Below are 21,709 nucleotides of genomic sequence, written 5' to 3'. Positions count from 1 at the left end.
CACTTGGTTTTCCACAATTCTTATCACCATGCTTAGCTGAAATTAAGTGTGTGATTTACTACTCAATGTTTACAGTTTTGTCTTTTTGAGACTTTGTGCTAAATATAGTTCACACTACTTCCTGTCCAAAAAAAACTCCATATATAGTTTTATTTTAAACTAACGGAAATCTGTTAAATTCTATGTTAAAAACTTACCACATTTCAAGTTTGTAAGTTAAATGATGTAGAAAGCATGTTGCATGTACTACATGTACATAACATGTGATTTTGTGATATTCTTTGTATCAGTGGTAATTTAACTGCAGTAATGTAGCCCTCTCAGATTTTTTTTTTTATCCCAAAAACGTCAGAATAAAAAAAACTCGTAGAGGGCTACATTATTGCAGCTAGTGGTGATTAAAATTCAAATTGAGATCTGACTCTGATCAATAAGATATGGAACAAATTAACCAATGAAGAATCAATGCCATGTATAATGTCCATTTTGGGTCAAAAATGAAAACGTGTACAATGTGTTTTACACTTGTGGAGTCTTTTGCCATTTTTTTTTTCTTCTATCCATTGATATCTTGTTTATGGTGTCTGCCTCACTATATCCATGTGTCTGGATGGGGCCATAATGTTACAAGAAAGTGCCTGGGGGAGGGGGTTTTTTTTTGCATTCCATGGAACACTCAGATTAAAATGACCGTAGTTTTGTTGCTGGGGGGCTTGTTATTTTGCTGGCTTCTGTACGAGTAGCACCTGAGAATAATTTTATTGCCCTCTGCGTACAAGCCTCGGGAAGTTCTACTGTCAGATTGAATCAGATCTGACTACAGAGCAGGATTCTTTTTCTCCTCATCTGCAGAAATAACTCCCAAACACTGCCTTGTACAAAAGATAAGTCAAAGAATGCCTTAGAGATAAGATTTCTGTGTGTAGTAGACAGCCAGATTTCCCTGTCAGCTGCTCGTCCAGTAATGGGGAATGACTTAGAGTCACCAAAGAAACAGATTAACATGGTTATATGGGGGGTGCCTTTGTCATTGTGATTGTGGCCTGCCCAGAATGGCACCATTTTCCAAGCCGTGTGTGTCACAACTGTTTCACTTTAACAAGAACTACACCGTCCACTGTTCGCGTTTTGCTTTGTGATGCAATTCAATTTTCTTACAAGTGCCAAAAACGAATGGCTTTCATCACAGATATATTCCCAAGACTTACTTGTAGGACATGGTTTTTAGCTCACCTGAGCCAAATGCTCAAGTGAGCTTTTCTGATCAAAACTTTCCATTATAATAAATCACAGGGGCTAAGCCCGTTTTGGGCCCGAACTCTGTGATACCATAAATATATTTATGGTATCACAGAGTTCGGGCCCAATATATTTATGGTATCACAGAGTTCGGGCCCAAAACGGGCTTAGCCCCTGTGTAATAAATAAAATCAATAATCTTCATTTTCAAAGTCGGACATACATAATCAACAATGAACATTAGCTTATTTAGCTATATACTAGCTATTTACCGACTTGCATGGATGTTGGTGCTACTAGGGGGTCTTTTAGTGAGAGGAAACCCATGTGTCGGAGCGGGTGACCGCCATACCTTCTCACATACAACCACTGCCGATCATGGGGATCAAACTCGGGTTGCAGCGCTGAGAAGCGAGTGCGTTAACCACTAGGCTACCTGGACACCTATCTTTAAATTTGTTTTGTTGTAAAATTTTCATATTTTCATCTTCTTCTCCAGAACCACTTGGCCAATTTCAATCATCAAACTTTACACAGATCATCCGGCCTTGGGTTAAAGTGATTCAAGTTTCTTCAAATGAGGGGCAACACCCTTCTCCAAGGGGAGATAATAGCAAAATAGTGAAAATACACCGACAAAATTTTAAAAAAACATCTCTAAAAGCAGTAGGCCAATTTCAATCAAACTTGGTACAAATCATCCTTGGGTGAAGGGGGTTCAAGTTTGTTCAAATCAAGGGCCATCAAATTTTTATTGTGAATCTTTAAACGTGATCCAAGGTTACTCAGGTGAGCGATGTGGCCCATGGGCTTCTAGTTTTAGCCCACCTTAGATTGATTAGTTTGTTGTTTTATGTCCTGTGGGGAATTTTTCACTCATATTTAGATGGCACCAGCTAGAGGTGAAGTACCACAAAATTAATCTCGACTTAGTGCTCAACTGCAGCAGTGAGAGCTGTGCCAACGCCTGCCGTGACACTGGACCTCCATTTTTAAGGTCATATATTCGAAAGTTTATGTCTTGAGTGTGCAGCCATGACACAAGGGGAGCTCAAACTCACAATCTCCCTTATGAAGGGGAATGTTGTTTTTGTCCTGTCTGTCTTTCTGTTCAAAACTTTAACCATGCTCATAACGCTTGAATGGGCTCTCATGTGTATTATTTGTGATAAGACTTTTTTTTATTATACCAAAGGTTTAACCTTGTGACATTGACCTTGAAGTTGAAGGTTTACTTACTGTTCAATATTTCCTGAACTATTTAATGTAGAGCTTTTTTATTTTGTACAGATTTCTTATAGCAAGACCTTTCATTTGATACTCTGTGACCTTGACCTTCTCCATAAGAGCAAGGTCATGTTAGTCATTGGTATTGAGGCATTTCCATCATGTGTGAATTCAAGTTTGGGTTTGTTGCTACTCTTTAGGGCTAGGTTGAGGTCACAATATGGGGTCACAAATTTTCATGAGAGTAAAGATTGAAAACACTCTTTTACATGTCACATACAACTGAACAAAGCAGGGCCAAGGTGAGTGATGTGGCCCCATAGGCCTCTTGTTTAAATTTTTTTTGTGTGCCATTTTTGGGACTATATTTTGAACGAAAATCTGGAAGCGTCCTTGGGTCAGCTTTTAATTTTATTATGAAGGATCATGGGATTATTTGACATAAGATAGACGTTGCAGAAGGAATTAATTTTGTTCTCGATCGGAAAAAAAAGTCTCCCTAAATTTAGAGAAGCGCCTTTAAAGATAAAACGTATGCTTTTTAATTCGCATTGTGATTAAGGCTTCTTAAAAGTTTGTGGGAAACACATTTTCATGATTGTAGATGATTGATTTCACCCAGTAAGAAAACCTGTAGTGCGCGTTTGTTTTTTCACTTCGTGTTACACGCGACTTCTAAGGGGGGAATCTTTCCCCGGCATTCTTTTTGTCATTTAAGACAAGTGCCCGGTCAATTTCCAGTGTTTACACATGCCAATCTTGTACTAACTTACACTATCTATTATAAAATCATTCATCAACTTTTGGCAGTGAACAAGAGTTTCCTTTTTTACGCTCTTCAACAGAAGACGAGATTTTTTAAGTGCATTCGGCGCATCTGGGGTAAAATAGATTGATTTAGACGGCAATTTATGAAAGACGGATGTTTTAATTTTCTGTTTATTTTGGAATTAAGACGTCCTATGAAAGCTACATTCCACAGTTCCTTGAAAGCGGCAGGTTTTTACTCCAGAATATTAAATTAAAGTCATGTATCTTAATCGCCCGAGAGGAGCTTGTCGACAAGGATTTAGAACACGGCACGACCCTTGCTCAATGTCTTTCGTCTTCACGATCCGCATTACTGAGAAGAGTGCGCAGAGACGAAACACTTAGTAAGTTAATTACAGTCGCCTTTATCAATCCGGACCCCCACCCCCCGCCTCCCTCGGGTCTTTTCCAAGATTGTCAGTCATAAAATCAATATTTGGGGGGGGGGGGAGAGAGAGTACAATAGATATTGAGCAACCGTACTGATACATGCACAATATCTTCTTCTTTTTTTTAAAGTTTTACTGCTGGTATATTTAAAAAAAAATTACAACGATTTAGATAGTATGTATAATTGTGTCCCAGACAAAGGTGCTTTGTGATGATTATTTTGAAATAATGTTACTTGGGGTATGTAGTTCCTTTGTGTGCATGTTGTGAAACAGGAATTGCGGCAATTTATTCGTTTATTCTTTGAACATGTTAAACAACCATGCTACCTGATGACAGCGGGGAAGGAGGAATGTAGTTAACACGAGGGACAGCAACGCAGAAAAGTCGACTCTGCATAGTGTGTATTAGTTATGACTTTAATCATTCTTTGTCCAAACATGTTTGATCTGGGATTGGGGTGAGAGTGTTGTAGGAATCCCGGTGACGGCTCATCTCGTTATAAACAGCGAGACTGCGGGAAGACTGTCCGTGTGAGTTTTTATAGAAAGCTGACATTATGAGAATACCGAGCAGACGGCTGCTTTCGCTGTATGATAAGACTAATCCGAGGGACGATGGTCTCGGTGAGGTTTAATGAAAGCCGACGGCTGATCTCGCTGTATGACGAGACTACCGCTAGATTTTGTAAAAGTCGACGACTGGTTTCTCTGTATGTTGAGACTGCCTCGAGGTTTAATGAAAGCCGACGGCTGATCTCGCAGTATGACGAGACTACCGGGAGGTTTAATGAAAGCGGATGGGTGCTTTCGCTGTATGACGAGACTCAATCGGAACTCCTCGAATGTCTCGCGCACTCGACATAGATCTCGGATGTAATACGATGGCATCCATGAGTGAATTTGATGCATTGCCAACTGAATGTCTCACGCACTCGACATAGATCTCGGATGTAATACGATGGCATCCATGAATGAATTCGATGCATTGCCAGTTGGATCTATGTCGAGTGCGCGAGACATTCGAGGAGTTCCGATTGTGACGAAACTACCGCTAGGTTTACCGGTCTTTCTGTATGACGAGACTGCCTCGAGGTTTAAATAAAAGCCGACCGCTGTTCTCTGTATGACGAGAGGAAAAACGATCGCATCTTCTAGAGGTTTTCCTGCAAGATGAAAAAACAAATCCAAATGCAAAACATTTTTATTTTAAATCAATATACGAATAAAAAAAATGTTTGTTTTTCTTACAATAAATATTTCCTAGAAATGATGAAATCCCCCATGCATTTTAGTAATTGTAAACCATGTTAATAACAAGTATAGCTTTTATCAAAGCTTGCCATCATTACGAACAACCTTGTACAATAAACTTATATAAATGTATGATCTGCTTTAAATATTTATATTTTTATTAAATGACTACATATTCAAACTTTTCTAAAAGGGTAAATCTTATATAAAGCAAAGATTAAAAAAAAAAAAAACTACTAGAAACTTCTGTGCAATACTTTTTCTAGTATGACCTTGAAGTAGACGTATTTGTACTAAAAATAGAAACCATTGTTTCTTGCATTAAAAACCCCCCAGTGAAAAGCAGATGTTTAGCGTGTTTAATTTTTCACACAGCAAGAAACAAATACTACTAAATAGCTGAAAATTGTCCAAATTTTATCAAGAGAATTTTAAGTTTAGCGGTTTGCATGCAAAAAGACCATTTCTGTTATTTGTTGAATTATAGAAACGTTTTTGATAGTTGTTATTCGGGAATAAGATTAAAATGTCAGTTTTATTATGTTGCAATTTTTATTTTATTTTTTCTTCTCTTCGATTTTTCTCTCTTTTTTAAGATCGAAAATCCTGTAAAATTGTTAAGTGTTACGTAAATTAGATCATCAGGAAATTATATCCCTCGCGTTGAACAGAATTTCAACCAATGGAATAAATTAGAATTTTCACATCATACATTTTCTACCAATCACAAATTGTATGGTTCTTGGTAATATACAAAACAACTTAATTGCAATGTTTTAGAAAGGTTCAGAAAACACACACTGTTTACGAAGAGGAGAGAGGAGACAGCACATTACCCATAGTTCCCTGCGTCTTCGCGTTTGTTGGTGTGCAAACGAACTGTGGTGGGAGTTTGGAGTATATATAGACCTCGTTGTACATGTAGCAAGAATTAAAGGGAAAAAACCTTAAAAACTGTTTTTATCTCCTCGATAGAAGAGTTCTTATGATTTCCGAAATATAGGTGTAAATTTGATATTGTATTAATGTTGCTGAATAGATAGACTGTCTAGTGTATATATCGGCCTGGTTAGAGCAGTCGTTAGATATCTTAACTTAATCTAGTAATCCAGGGGGCCCGGGTTCAATCTTCGATTGATCCCAAATGTCCCCCTTCTTTGCTACCGTGGCCATTACATCGTAGTGTAGGTACATCTGTAATACGCAGGAGCTGACCCTTTCATTCATTCATTGAAACTTTAAAACACACCTGGTAATATACCCCCAAGACCCCAAGTTTGTTTTATTGTTATGTAGAGAGAAAAAGATGGGATGCAAGTGAATTGTACCTGAAATGTCACGGAAAGCTTGTTTAGTACAGAAAAACGTCCCATCCACCTTAATATTGCAGCATCGAGCAGTCATTGCAAGGAAACAAAATATAGATTTTGTGTTTTTGACCTTGTGGGTTAGAAAAAAAAAAGAAACTATAATCAGACCTTAGAATAATAGAAGTCTGAGGCGGCTCTGTGGCACGCACTTTTCCACTGTTAAGGTGATATTTTTTTTATTTGATCTATTTCTCGTTTCTATTCCGTGCGGTCTCTCCTGCCCTAAGACATGAGAAAGTGCCGAGTTGTAATACCTGGTGATGGTATAAATTCAATTTGTCTCCGTCTTTATCAATTTTACATTCAAATTACCATGTTAATTTTCGCGACGACTTCCTGTGAAAGGTTTTATTGAACTAAATCAAATTGACAATCCGAGACGCACTGTCCATGCCACATTGTTTAACTGCGGATTTTTCTCGTCGATTTTTGCCTTTTGGTATCAATTTTTATAACCTCTCTCTCTCTCTCTCTCTCTCTCTCTCTCTCTCTCTTGATTTTCATTTCCTTGCTTAGTGTAGCTTCTTTATTCTGATGTGTGGTTTTTTGGTTGACGTCAAAACCGAGAACTCCGTAAGTTCAAAGAACCATTTGTATAATATGCACTTATACAATGAAATATGTTCAAATCAAATCAAATAAACATATAAACGGGTTTAGGTTGGTGTGTTTTTGTTTTGGTGTTTTGTTGTTGTTTTTTTGGACTAGGGTGAGGTCAATGATTTACGGGGGTGGAACGAGGTCCCACACCGGAAAGACGGGGACGAAGGGGTCGCCTGTGGGTCAAAAGTTGCGGCGCAAAAGTTGATGAAGGCTGGGGGGGAGGGGGAGGAGGCGAAACTACAAGATTTTGGGATTTTGCTACTCCGAATTTGCTTTATTCATGATTTTAAGGAATCTTTATGTAATTAAAAAGGGGGGTCTCTACGTCCCTTAACATACACCGTATATTTGTTTGCAATCCACAAAAAGATAATGTGCATAAACAAATAATATGTGTGTTGATTTCTCACCAATGAATACATCAATCGCGGAAAGTTAATAGTCACTATTATCGGAGTGTCTTGCATTTCATTCTATTTTTACCGCTCAGGTTTTTTAAAGATATGAAACTTTTTTTTTTTGGAGTTGTGTTCAATGTCATTCCATCAGCATGTCACCGTCGCTGCGGGTCTCCGTGTTCGCTATAATTTATCAGGGCTAATATTTGCTTCCCCATGCTGCGATTTCGCATCAATTCTCCACAAACTTGATAAAGTGCACATGGAATATTTTTTTTATTTCCCCCTGGTCTTCTTTAAGTTCTCCGACATGGCTCTCCTCGGGCTTCATATACTCCTCGTTTTTACTCTCTTTCGCTCCTATACATAATGTAGGAGCAGTGCTAGTTTTTATATAGATGTAGTTTTTATTGGTGATGATTGCTTAGGTTCACTGCTGGATTCAATCCAATTGACGCAGACCTCTAAGAGTCTCTTGTAACCTTTTAAAAATCAAAAGAATACAAATAATGCAATAATGCATTGTTGACAGATGCGAGCAAAAGTCATCTCCAGAGTTATCAGAAGTCAAAGAAACTAATCACTAGACGTCTTCCTACAGGAGTTTTTGGGCTGTCCTGTAGATATATGAAATCTAATTTATGTTTTAAAGACATGTTTTATCGGGGGTTTTTTCCCCGTAGTTTACTAGTTTCCCTCGTTTGGGGCACTGTCTATTAAATATTCATATCATTCCTCAAATGTCAAAATTTTTATCTTTTTTAAAGCTATTAATCAGGAAACAAGTGTTCATCCTAGTTTTTAAGATCGTCCATTTGTTTTAAGATTTATGTTCTCCGAAAGTGCATATTCCAAATTATGGTGTACGACCTGTGGGTTTCTTTTTATCATGCATTTCATTTTAAGTTAGTCAACGATATGTTGGGGTTTTATTTTTTTTATTTTTTTTTTTTTAGATTTATTTCGAGTCAGTTCTCAAAAGTTACAAATGTAGAAATAGATAAATTAGCATTAACCGAATGGATATGCAGACAGAACAGCATATATATTTAATGATGATAACTTTGTTCTAGAAAAATGTACATGTGCTTGGAATTGATCTACTACATGTAGATGACAGATATCGAAAAAATTTCACTCATATGGAGGCGTCACCATTACAGGTGTAGGGCTACAAAATTTAGGCCTATGCTCGGCGCTTACAGTCATTGAGCAGAGAGGGAGGGGGTCTTTCTCGTGTCACATCTGCTGTAACACGGGGCCTCGGTTTTTGTGGTCTCGTCCGAAAGACCGCCCCATTTAGTCGCCTCTTAGCAAGGGGCTACTGAGGACCTTTTCTAACCCAAATCCCCACGGGACGATGGTAGATTGTAATAGTTTGGTATAGGAGTACAGGTGAAAGATAAAATGTTTTACTGTTGGAGCTAGATCTATTAGAGATGATCTGTATCAGAATAACTTTGTTTTAGGACCATAAATGGAAGATGTACATGGAGCTGGACAATGATGACGAGGATGATGATGTCCAGCCTCTAACCTTCATCAAGGACGTCGTGTTTGATAGTGTCTTTTATGGAACCTTTCACATATCTCATGTAGGTATTAAATTCCTGAGGAAGATGATTATCTCCTATTCAAGTAATTAGCACGCCGTACTGAATTCTTTGTCCGTCATCAATTCCTGGGTATCTGTCATCATTTTGATGAGGTTGTCATCGTTTTGGAAGGAGAAGAAAATTGTGACGTCATAACCGTTTATTTTTCAATTTACAACCACTTTTCTGAAAGGTACGATAACACTTATCAGTATTACTGATTTAGATAAATATATACCAGAGAGAGAGAAAGGAGAGAGAGAGAGAGAGAGAGATTTAGCGATAATCTTAAGAATGTTCCCCATCAAAGAAATGGCAGTATACATTACAGACAAAGTAAAGAACTGTCGTATGAAGAATTCTCTCTTGTCCATGTTAAGCTTCTGATGAGGTTGTTCACTTTCACTTTCATCACATTGTACATGCGCAAGAACAAGACGCACTAGAGATAGCATGTAATATTCTTTGTTGTACAGTGCAGGTTTTTGTTTGTGTGTTTTTGTTTGTGTGTTTTTGTACAGATGATAGATTGTATTTTACATGTTCTGTTGTACAGTGCAGGTTTGTGTTTTTGTTTGTGTGTTTTTGTACAGATGATAGATTGCATTTTACATGTTCTGTTGTACAGTTGTACAGTGCAGGTTTGTGTTTTTGTTTGTGTTTGTGTTTGTGTTTTTGTTTGTGTGTTTTTGTACAGATGATAGATTGCATTTTACATGTTGTGTTTCTCTTTCCTAACAGCCGCCATTTATAATGGAGAAATGGTGCACTGGCATCGTCGACGACATGACTGTGGATTGCACAGTTCGATTTGAAGTAAGGCGTCAGAACATTAAATTCGATTAAATTACACCAAATTGATGCAAATGTCATATTGTATGGAGCTTGAAATATGCCTCTAGTTTCTTGTCGTAATATGCATGTTTTTATGTCCTTTAATTCAGTGCTGTTTTAATATTACGACTTTGTCCTACAGTGGCAAAATTAGCTTCTATTCTGCAAATTAATCTTAGTTCAGTTCTTTTGTTAGAGTCTGCTTGCTGCTTATAAAGGGTCATTAAACTTTGATGTTTGCAGTCGACGGTGAAAAAGCCCAAATCCATCAAGTACACGCATCTCGTGGACGGCAAGGCAACTACCTCCCATCAAAAAGTGCTTACTCTGATCCTTCACCAAACCACTCACAAACAGACAGACACGTCACCCACAGCGGTCACCAAACCTCCTAACTACCCGACGCCACAAGCCCACTTCTCAACGCCACAAGCTCACTTCTCAACGCCACAGTTAAAGGGCGATTGGCTGAAGAGGGAGTTCCAAAACACGGCTGTTCCGAAAATACCCCCGTCAAAGGGTAAGGAGAAATTGTTGATTTAAACAATATTATACAATATAGCCCTTTCATGAGGTCGATCCATAGAGATATATCGACCGAGCACGAAGTGTTTTATACATGATAAAATGTATAAAACATAAATGGATTAGACCACAGGCAGTGTCTCTAAGCCTTCTCCATACAAGTACATGGTCAAGGTCATACAGATATGTTTGATTACATGTTTGTATAATTACAGATGAATAATAACAATTAGACTGTTTGGTAACAGTAATATGATATAGATTATAGCGATATCATTCAAATTCTATAATAATTTACAACTTAATGCATGACTGACAAGAGTAATTTAGGTATGAATATCAAGAAGTGTTGTTTCAGAACTATTTTGACACATATCACAATTGGGATTTTCCCTAAGAACGTGATTAAATAAATCAGCACTAAGATTACTAGCTTTATTTCGCAATTGACAATGCAATGTATTTGCTTTACGATTGCCATTGTTGTGATAAGGAGAAATTGTTAAAATGGAAATTCACGGGTGCTGATATTCCCCGTGTTGTGAATGACGTGTCCCAATTGTTAGTCAGAACCGAGAGCCTCGGATTTTCTGGGCCGGAAGTCCTGTAAGAATCATATTTTACGTCCGTTTGTCAGTCGTTGTGACACAATTTGTCTTCAATATATGTACAGTGTAAAAAAGCTTTCATATTTCGTACCTGCTGTTATAAAGGGAAACACCGATATATGTTGGTGTCATGGGACCAAAAGTCAAGGTCACAACAGACCTACATCTTTTATATTTTAATGTTACAATGTTTTTATTGTGAAATGTTAATTGAAAAGTTTTCAAAATACATGTATACCCTTCATATTTTATACAAACGCACATGTAGTAGACCCGGCCACAGGGGCTAAGCCCGTGGTTTTTTTTGCCCGAACTCTTGTGATATCATTTATGGGCTTAATCTCTGTGGACCCAGCAGTAGAACGCGGAAATGCAGATTTAGGAACAGAACATTATTTCAAACAATATTCTAGTGATGTAAATCCGCGGGGTAAACATGACACGTGCTAGTAGCGTTTAACTGATACACAGAAAATTTTACATTAAAAGATTTTTTTTTCAGGTGCAGGTGTTAATATTGATGATAAGAATTCATTTAGAGATATTTAACAGTAGAAATGCGAAATATAAAAACATTATGATCGTGTTGCAAACTTGCAATGGGGTTTTTTTGTCTCTCTCTCTCTCTCTCTCTCTCTCTCTCTCTCTCTCTCTCAGGTCACTTCTTTAAAACATCAGTCTATCTTAAAAATCAATCTAATCATGCATACATCACAAATATTGCAATTTTATGAGTTTTGAACACAATTTTATTCAATTCATTTTTCTCCAGGTAAATAATGTACAGCAATGAATTTTAATATATTGCAATATGACGATATTTATTTTAATATATCACAATATGACGATATTTATTTTGATATCTCGCAATATGACGATATTTATTTTAATATCTCGCAATATGACGATATTTATTTTAATATATCACAATATGACGATATTTATTTCAATATCTCGCAATAGGACGATATTTATTTTAATATCTCGCAATAGGACGATATTTATTTTAATATCTCACAATAGGACGATATTTATTTTAATATTTCGCAATATGACGTTATTTATAAAATAATTTTAATATCTCGCAATATGACGATATTTAGCAACACTATTTTCTCAAAATGCTAGTTCTTTTGCAGTTTTGTTAATTGTGTAAGAGATATTAAGTTTAAGGTGGCTCATTACACCGACATTTTAGGTAATGGCGTGTTAAAAAATGTGTATCAAGTAGAATTTCACCATCAGACTCCCAATTATTTGATATTAATTTTGTGTGTGTGCATGTGGGGTTTTTTTTCCAGATTGATAAAAAGGATGTTTTATTTGCAAATTGGGGATTTTAAAATCTAAACTTCTTTTTGATTTGATACACGATATAAATTATATCTAATAAAACATGCCTGAAATACTGATATAAATGTTCTAAGTTTTTAAACTAAAAAATATTCATGAAAGTTAAAAATGTTATTTGTTAATATTTTTTCTAAATCTATGACTATAAACTTCAAGAAACATGTCAGTTAAAAAGTTATATATCAGACAAATATACTTGTATAGATGAAAAAGAAATTGAAATGAAATGGCCAAAATCAATAAATTTTGCGATGTTTCAATTCTGAACCAAGCCCAATTGGAATTATAAAGTGGTGTAGAGAACATTGCAATCAGAAAACTACATTCCCTTGTTGTAAAATGGTTTACAAATTTAAAAAGAAATGTATAAAGCAAACTCATTTCTCTGTGTAAAATGCATAAAATTATCAGCAATATGATTATTTTGGTCATTTCTATAAATTTTGATCGGGATCGGTACTTTTTTTTTTTCTCTGGTTCGTTTCAAACCAACAATATTCCTGAAATCTGGTTATTTTATTTTGAGAGCTTGAATCACTTTTCCGATGGTGAAATCATACTTCGTTTGAGGAGTTTTAATGAGCCATTAAATAAAATCTAGGTGTAATGAGCCACCTTAAGGAAATCTCATTCTATTTTAGCTCCGGATGTTTGGTCGGGCGTGGTGTCCGGAAGAAGACCCTCAGGGCCATCACCAACAACGTCACTCAGCGTAAAGCCGATCCCCGGAACCCCTCTGGTTCTATACTCAGTCCCGAGACACTTGCATCACTCTATGACCTCCCCTGCTAATCTCTCAGATGCCGCTCAGCCAAGTGTTACTAAACTGACCTCAGGTTTATCACAGACAAGTCCTGGTCATTTGTCGTCAGGTTACGGTTCTGTGACCGCCTCTCCTCACCAAAACCAGTCCCCTTGGCAGTTTAATCTTCAAGGTTACGTGGGTGAAAATACTCCAGTAACAGCAACGAAATCAAATCGTGATGAACTTGGTGAGCCCAAAGTGAGTTTTAATCTGACCGGGTCGGACTCTTCGAACAGCACTGAGGCGAATAGCGCTGAGAGTGGGTTTAGTGAGCACAAAGCAAGCAATGAAAAGACGTATGCGTCTGTTTGTAGCAGTTGTAAGGGTAGGATAAACGAACAGACACACAGCGCTGTCAGGTCTCGTCACCATAGCGATGGGGTACTGCAGCCTCGATATCAGAGAAGAGACGATGAAAGTAGGCACGCTAATGTCGGGCATTATAGAGGAAGGGGCCAAAGTGAAAGTAGACAAACTTTTCATGAGAGGCCATTCGAACGAGGCCAGTACTACAGAGGAAGTTCAGATAGAGGATATCATCACGACTGGAAAAGGAACGAAAGAGTTCAAAGTGAAAGAAGTAACTCCGCAGGCCAGCATCGAGGTCAATTCAAACGCGGGATGCAAGAAAGACGGCCATTTTCTAGCGGAAGTAGAGGAACCGGTAGGGGGCGTCCCCATAGCGGTAATTATCACAGAAAACTCAGTGATGATTACCAAAGAAGTATCAGTGACCCCAAGCCCAGAACGGACCGCCTCGATGGTGCCCCTGACAACCGCAACGCAAGCAGTGAAAGAGGAAGAGGGTCTTACGGATATCGCGGCGCGAAGTTTAACGAGGATGCTTCATATGAGCAGCAGCCCCCAAACCTCAGGGGGGCAAGTGACGGGGGTGCGAGAGGCAGATTTAATAGGAGTAGGGGTGGATATGTACGGCGAGGTGCCGGTCCCGGGAACAATTACGATAAATAAGAGGTTTTGAAATGAAACTCGACTCGGTATATACATGTACCATTGATTTATATGTACTAGGAAGATGACAGTAGAATGTGTACTTATAACGCCTAGAGCGGTAGATTATTTGGCAGACATAAGGTATAAAGTAATGATGGAGACATCGATGCATGACATATCCATGACAAATGAACAAGACAATATCATTCAGTCAGTCCTCTCTAGTCAGCCCTAGGCAGATATCATTGGAGTGACCTCTGACCTGTGGAAAAATTGAGGAGCAAGACTGGTGCTACCTAATTTACTCACTCGTGGTGTGTTTCTGAAACTTTTGTAGTGGGAGGGGGAGGGAGGGGACATGACACGGCTTCATGCGTGGTATACGTTCGTTAATACCGGCATTTTCAATAGAAAGCATTGCTGCTGTGCGGTTTCCTAGTTAACCATTTCTTATAGTTGTATTGATTTTTACATGTTATGATAGTATTTTAATTTGCTATTGCTATATCTTATATTTTACCTGATGATATGGGTATGACAAGTAATTTACAAAACCGAGATTGGAGACAATCCGTAACGTGTTGCCGGTTTATGTTTCAACGTGTTCATTGTGTACATATGAAATTAGTCGAACTCTTTTGTAGGTGTCCATATATTTATTTTACTCATCTCATTTCGCTGTATGCAATGGATATGTGAATGCGTATGATTGTATCATACTAATATATGTATATTCTAAATCGATTTTTACCTTATGAACCATACTGGGGTATATTTTTGAAATAAACGAACCACATTGGGGTATATTTTTTAAATAAACTATCTGTGATAATTTTCATGCAGTCTTCTGTTGTATTTGTGCGAACAATACCCCATAATTATTATTCTGAAATTATTACTAACTATCATGAACTGCGGGTTTTGTTGTTTGTGTGGAACCTACAAGCGAAGTTAAACCGGATGTTCACCGGAGCCAATCGAATCATCGCTCGGCCTTGTCCGTCAAGTCGAGAAAAAACGAGGGTGGAGTTTTCATTTCTTGACCTGACGGATATGACCGAAGCGATCGATTGTACCTGGAGATAGATGACGTAACTTTATTTATAGATTGGAACCTGACAGGGTAACACGGGTCAGCTTGCGCATGCATAAGTACTTCTCATGTTTATTGAAATCGACAATGTTTCATTAACAATTGTCAAGAGAATTTAATATATATATATATATATATATATATATATATATATATATATATATGTCCTTTATTGTTTGTGAACAGCAGATGTTATAGAGTCAAATTCATCCATTTTTGAATAGAAACATCACCACAATTTAGCAACGCTCGTCACAGGAAGTAATGTTTTTATGCACACTACCCATAATTCTCTGCTTCTCCGCATTTGGGTTGCGTGCAAACGAACTCTGGCGGAAGTTTGTACAAACATATGTCTATAATTAGGAGTACATATACATGTATATATATAATGTGAAAGGTATTTAATTTCGAAAAGATGGAGAGAGAGAGAGAGTGGGGGGGTACATGTATTTACTATAAATTTTAATCATCAGAAGTTTTCTTTCTTATTTTGTTGATTTTTTCCCTTTTTAGTTAAATGTTATAACCCCTATTTTTAGAATTAAACAATACAAGCTGTAACTAACGGTATTTTTCAACTATCCAATTATTCACTAAATAACACCTACCGGTATAACAAATATAATCCCCCAGATCTGAAGAAAAATTCAGCAAAATAAACAAAGGAATATTGTTTGAGAGCATACATGTACCTACAATAAGCGTTTCGTATAAACCGCCATTGCGTCGTGTTTACAAGGACATGGGAGCGATAATTGCCGAACATAATCGAGTTGCTGAGGTCGAGGTCATATACAGACACTTTAAGTGTAAAATAAAAAGCAATAATTACGCAAATGTGCTACTCAAATGAAATTTTTATAGTGAATTTTCTATAAAATTGGCAAATTAAATTGTTTAAAAATCTGACGCGTGTACAGTGCCTCTCTTTCGCTTTTTTCCGAACTGGTGACCTCCGAGGTCAATGCACATCGGAGATTACGATTAGGAATTACTGACAGGATGACCTTAATTTCACGAATCGATATTTTCTGCTGATTTGACCGGTTTATTGCTTCAGATTCACTTTTGAAGTTATATACGTGTATAATCAATCACAAATATGTTAAATACTTCTTCTTTCATTTTTGAATTTATTTGCTGTCATTTACTGCTTGTATCGCTTTCACATACTCTATCGGAGATGTGTAAAATGCGTATCTGCCATGTAAGGGGCGGGGACACGATTTTGGTTTTAAAAAATACCTAGATATTTAATCAGTAATATGAAAGTATTTAGTGCGTAGTGTTCAAGAATCGTAAATTTCAAAAACTGACGCTAAGATATATTATAGACGTCTCTGCTTTTCATTTTCAAAACAAGACACGGGTCCTCTTTATGTGCATGTGGTAAGTGACCCAACTCTCAACATGGCGCTGAGGTTGACAGCTTCTTTGAAAAAAGCTTTTAACGAGAAATTTAAGGAGGTTTTTTTGTGCATACACCCTAATTGGTTCATTATTAACTTCTGTCTTCATGTTGAATGTTTTTGACATACTTATAAAGTACCGCTCTTTTTTGCGCGTGGTTTCGTGGCGGGTGCGATGACAAGCGGGGTTTTTTTTTTTTTCACTCACGCTCCTATGAATGGTCTCACGTTAGATATAGACAAAGACCATATGTACAAACAAGATTTTATAGGAGCCGGGTTTTATGTAAATAAGATGTGAATCATAGGTAAAAATATCTTTAATCCGCTTATTTATAAAGGATCTTAAAAGTATTTCTATAACAAAAAATGTATAATTTCAAGCGATCAAAAATAATATACATCCGTGCCCTTTTCAATTTGAAGTTTTATGTGATTAGACATCTATTTCAAATCCCCATTACTAATTGAGATTTAGCATCGAAAGTTTACATGAAAAATCTCTGTTATACAAGGATGACCCACTGAGTTGAGATATGTTAAATTGCCAATATTAGACAAAGGGACTGGAAAACTTAGATAATCCTTTCCTTTAAATGACGTACAATCACTTTTGCCATCTAAGTGACTAATTAGATATTTATAAGTGTGAAAAAGATGGAGAAAGCAATCATAATAGTATCATAATATATATCGCTTACATTGTTGCAATTCAATGTATGCATATTACTTTGAACCAAAATTAAAATGGTAACACGTGGTCTATGACTAATGCTGACGTAATGTAACACATGATCTATGACTAATGCTGACGTAATGTAACACGTAGTCTATGACTAATTCTGATGTAAGGTAACACGTGATCTATGACTGATACTGACGTAAGGTAACACCTGATCTATGACTGATACTGACGTAAGGTAACACGTGGTCTATGACTAATACTGACGTAATGCAACACGTGGTCTATGACTAATACTGACGTAATGTAACACGTGGTGTAAGGCTGATTCTGACGTAAAAGCCCCCACCCCCACCCCCCATCATATAAAGTCACGATTTATATTTCTTATGAACAATTGTTTTAGGTCACTTGAGTCACTCAGGTGACATGTGAATGGTCAGCGTCCGTCGTCGCCCACCGTGCTGAATTGTTTTCATCCACAGTTGACTGAATACATCTTTGGGCAAAAAGGAACTGTTTAATACTGGTAAAAGTTCCATCAAAGCATGCCTCACCCCAAGTCTGGGAGGGGAATACAGTACGTATTTTCAAAGTGAACAATATATGCCGTTAAAATAAAATCAGTAATTTATCTACAGGTAGAATAGATTTTTTAGTTTGTACAATGGCCACTAAAGAAATTCACATATTTGTAATCATCTTCGCATGCCAAGTGCCCGATTCACTTACTCTCCCCCTTGGCGGATTTAGTCGCATTTCTAAGCCTTCAAAATATAGCGTTTTGACTTTCCACGCTAAGGTATCCAACCAAATCATAAATACAGTTTGGTTTGGGTAACGGCTAGCCCGTGTTTTCGCCTTTGCCATGGCACTTTGTCAAAAAAAACAAAAAAACAAAGACGGACAATTTTCGGAGAAAGGTTTGGGGTTTGCGATCAGCTTCTAGAGACATCCCGGTGCTCGATCATGTACCTCACCCAGATGATGATAAAGGACAGTATGTGCTGGAATAAACTGAGTACGATATCAAAACAAAAGTAGAAACGTTTAAATCTGAAAGGCATGCTTTGATACGCAATTTACACCTGAAGCACAAAGGTGGCATAGGCGCACAGCAAGTCATCATGTACACATGTAACAGAAATTGTAATGCGTCATCTGATTGGTTAGATTTTGTTTTCTTTAAGAACGATAATTCTCGATCCGTTAGATGGCAGTTCAATCGCAAATGGAGATGAGAGTAAGCGAATCGGACAAGATTATTTGTACTTGGAATCTAAAAACTATACATGTGGTCTTAAAGTATACTGAAAACTCATTCATCTTAAAAAATCTATAACCATGGTCGCCGTAGATCAGTGGCAGAACGTTCGCTTCGTAACTGGGAGGTCGTGAATTCAAGTCCCGCTCGTGCCATGGCCGAGTGAAACTAAAGACGTTGACTTAACGTAGTGATTGCTCCTTCGCCGAATGCTCGGCATTTAGAAGTGAGAATCGTGGATATGATCGTAAAAACAGAGGCCTCGCGTCGCGGCAGGCGTTGGCACGTTAGAGTACCCTCGCTGCTACGATATTAAGTGCTTTAGCATAGGTCTAAATATGTGTGCTACTTCCCCTACACATATTTTTAGATCTTAGGTTTAGCGGTGTTCGAATCCACGACCTGCCATTCACGGAGCGCTTTAACCACTAAGCTGGCGCGACCGGTATCTTCTCGTAATGTAGATTCGACCGCTGAGGACCCTAGTGATTGACACGAAGGTTTATATCGATACGTGTATATCGGGCTGTAGATTCTGCGAGGTTATTTAACAGCTGTTTCATAAAAAAAAATTAAATGCCAGATTTTTTCATTAATTATTATCTGAGAATATTATCATTTAATTAATTTGTTACGCAATTACTAGAAAGTTTGGTGCTCTTAATTTTGACGAATTTTCGTCATCCGTATTTTCTAATGCGCCAAAATTAGCTCCAAATAATCATATTTCAAGGTCACTGCAGAAAAAAAGATTAACTTGTAACAATTTTATCATCGATAAAATCAATTTCAACCATATTGATACATCACATTGTACTTAGAAGTCAGCAGTTTTAGTATGAATTTTCACAACCTTATATAATCATGGTGTTCTGTTTTGAATTGCTTATATATATACATTTTATGCACCAGAATCCGAGTTCCTATGAATTTTCATGAGCACTTCTATGCAGGAACTCATAATCAGCTGATTTGAAATAATTACTGATAACATTTCTATGAATAATGGATCCTGCAAATATTCTATCACGGTTCGGGGATGTGGGATAAACAGGGAATTTGCGAATGGAAGTCCAATTTCCGGTTTGATTTGCATGTTTTGCACGACTGTCATCGTGACGTCAAACATATTACAAAGTAGGTGATGATAAAATGTGTTATTAGAAATGAAATGTTGAATTTAAAAGGGGGGAGGTTATATACATGTATATATAAAATTATTATTATTATTTATGTTAGAAAACCAATCCAGATGCTCTTTTGAAATTAAGTAAAATTTCAGTATTGTCTTCCCATACAAAAATTGATATTTATATATTGCTATATATTCAATAGAAATGAAATTTTTATTTTGATAAAATCTTAAACTTAAAGAGGTTCGCACGTGACATTTGGAGTGATGGCAATTTTTTTGGAAGTGTGTTTTTAATGTCTACGTTGAAGGAGAATTAGGATATCGAAAAGAAAAAATGGGGTTGCAATGCTTGTTATTGAGTTACAGTGATCTAAACATCACCTTTTTGCACTTAAAATTTATTCATCATTACATAAAATAGATACATAATCATGTCTTCTAACGTGATAATTAGAAAGAGTTTAATACATATACAAGTAATGGAAATAAATAATGACCGTTTTGCACTTCATATACGAAAAAATTCATAATATCAAATTTGAGAGTAATTTAAAAAGACTTATTGGGAGTAATGTCAATTTCTAAAATTTCACATAATTTTCAAGGTATTGTCTTAAACTTTAAAGTGGAACTAAAAAAAAGTTGGGGTTGCAGACCAAAGTTTTAAATTATTGGCGAGAATATCGAATTTTCATACAAAATTTCGAGTAAATTAATTTAAACCTTTTAAGAATCGGTGTTCAGTTTGGAAAACTATATGAACCAAATTAATAGATTACAATATTTGAACTAGTTCCAAGTCTCAACTACTTGTATCCTAAATTATAAAACTGAAATACACGTATAGGAGTATAAAAATAAAAGATATATTAGATGAAACAAAAACTGTAATATCACGCAGATTTAGAACTTTTTGATTAATCAATCCTTCCGCCACAAAATATAGTCCCTGCAAAACCCTTTCAAAATCTGAATTGACACAAATGTTTTCAAATGAATAGCGTTCAGTAATATATGTGTAATATGTTTGCACGGATGGGATCAGTATTGAACCAGTAAATACTTAGTTGTAGCATCCTGCGCAGTTGTGCTCAAATGCTTAGGAGCTAACTTCCTTAAATTTGAATTTATCAATGACTTATGGTTTAAAGTTTCATACAAAACTATCATAATAGCACATTTTTACAACCAAATGAAAGGCGAGGATAACGAACAGTGATCAATCTCATAACTCCTATAAGCAATACAAAATAGATAGTTGGACAAACACGGACCCCTGGACACACCAGAGATGGGATCAGGTGCCTAGGAGGAGTAAGCATTCCCTGTCCACCGGTCACACCCGCCGTGAGCCCTATATCCTGACCAGGTAAAAGGAGTTATCCGTAGTCAAAATCAATGTGCCAAGAACGGCCTAACAATAAAATATTCAGCTATTATTACATTAAGGAGTAATTTCTGTGGAAACGAGGGGGTTATTTATATTCAGTCTTTCCTATCAGGAAAGACCGAATATAAATAATCCCCTCGTTTCCACAGAAATTAATTAAGGAGGTACTCTACATCGTCATAATAGCTGACTTCCTTTTAAAACATGGTGGAAAATATAAATATCAACAATATTTGTCCATTCATTTAAAGAATCCTCGAGTAGCTCAGTAGGTTAGCACATCGATTGCTGAACTGTATACCGGGTGGTCGAGTCCAGCAGGGGATTTAGATATTTCGCAGATTACTTTCAACGAAAACTGTAATTTTTTTTTTTTACTAAATAAAGTAAATTTCAAAGTTTTCAGTTTCAAAATATTGTTGTACATATCCCCAAATTCATCCATATCAAATCTCTCTTGTGTAGCATACCTCCTTCTATAAGTAGGCTGTGTGAGATGATATACATATACCTCGAACCGGTGCTAAGAGGCCCCAGGTATATTATCTCATATACTTTCAAAACCCTTATCATCTTATGTTTACATTTTAGTTACAATTTGATGATAAACCAGTCTTCATATATATAGTGAGTAGCCTATTTCAAAAGTTGAAAGTTCGTAACAGTGTTCAATGTCAATATAAGCACAAGAGTCTGAAGTTTTATTAAGTAAATTAGAATAAGTATCCGGAAAAACATTATCCACGGTCTTCTATTTTCAGACATCATG

General features: G+C 36.7%; 1 protein-coding gene across 1 annotated transcript in view; it reads left to right on the top strand.

The window, feature by feature from the left end:
• LOC125666094 (mitogen-activated protein kinase kinase kinase 20-like) overlaps positions 1–14,802 on the top strand; it is a 38,274-nt gene extending 23,472 nt beyond the window's left edge. Inside the window, exons 18-21 of the mRNA XM_048899211.2 lie at positions 8,760–8,885; positions 9,627–9,701; positions 9,963–10,239; positions 12,847–14,802. Coding sequence (XP_048755168.2) covers positions 8,760–8,885; positions 9,627–9,701; positions 9,963–10,239; positions 12,847–13,982 — 1,614 coding nt within the window. The 3' untranslated portion in view covers positions 13,983–14,802. The remainder of the gene's footprint in view (positions 1–8,759; positions 8,886–9,626; positions 9,702–9,962; positions 10,240–12,846) is intronic.
• The last annotated feature ends 6,907 nt before the right edge of the window (positions 14,803–21,709 follow it).

Source organism: Ostrea edulis, chromosome 10 (genome assembly GCF_947568905.1).
Source record: "Ostrea edulis chromosome 10, xbOstEdul1.1, whole genome shotgun sequence".
Classification (NCBI taxonomy): domain Eukaryota; kingdom Metazoa; phylum Mollusca; class Bivalvia; order Ostreida; family Ostreidae; genus Ostrea; species Ostrea edulis.
This window is presented reverse-complemented; position numbering and strand designations above follow the sequence as displayed.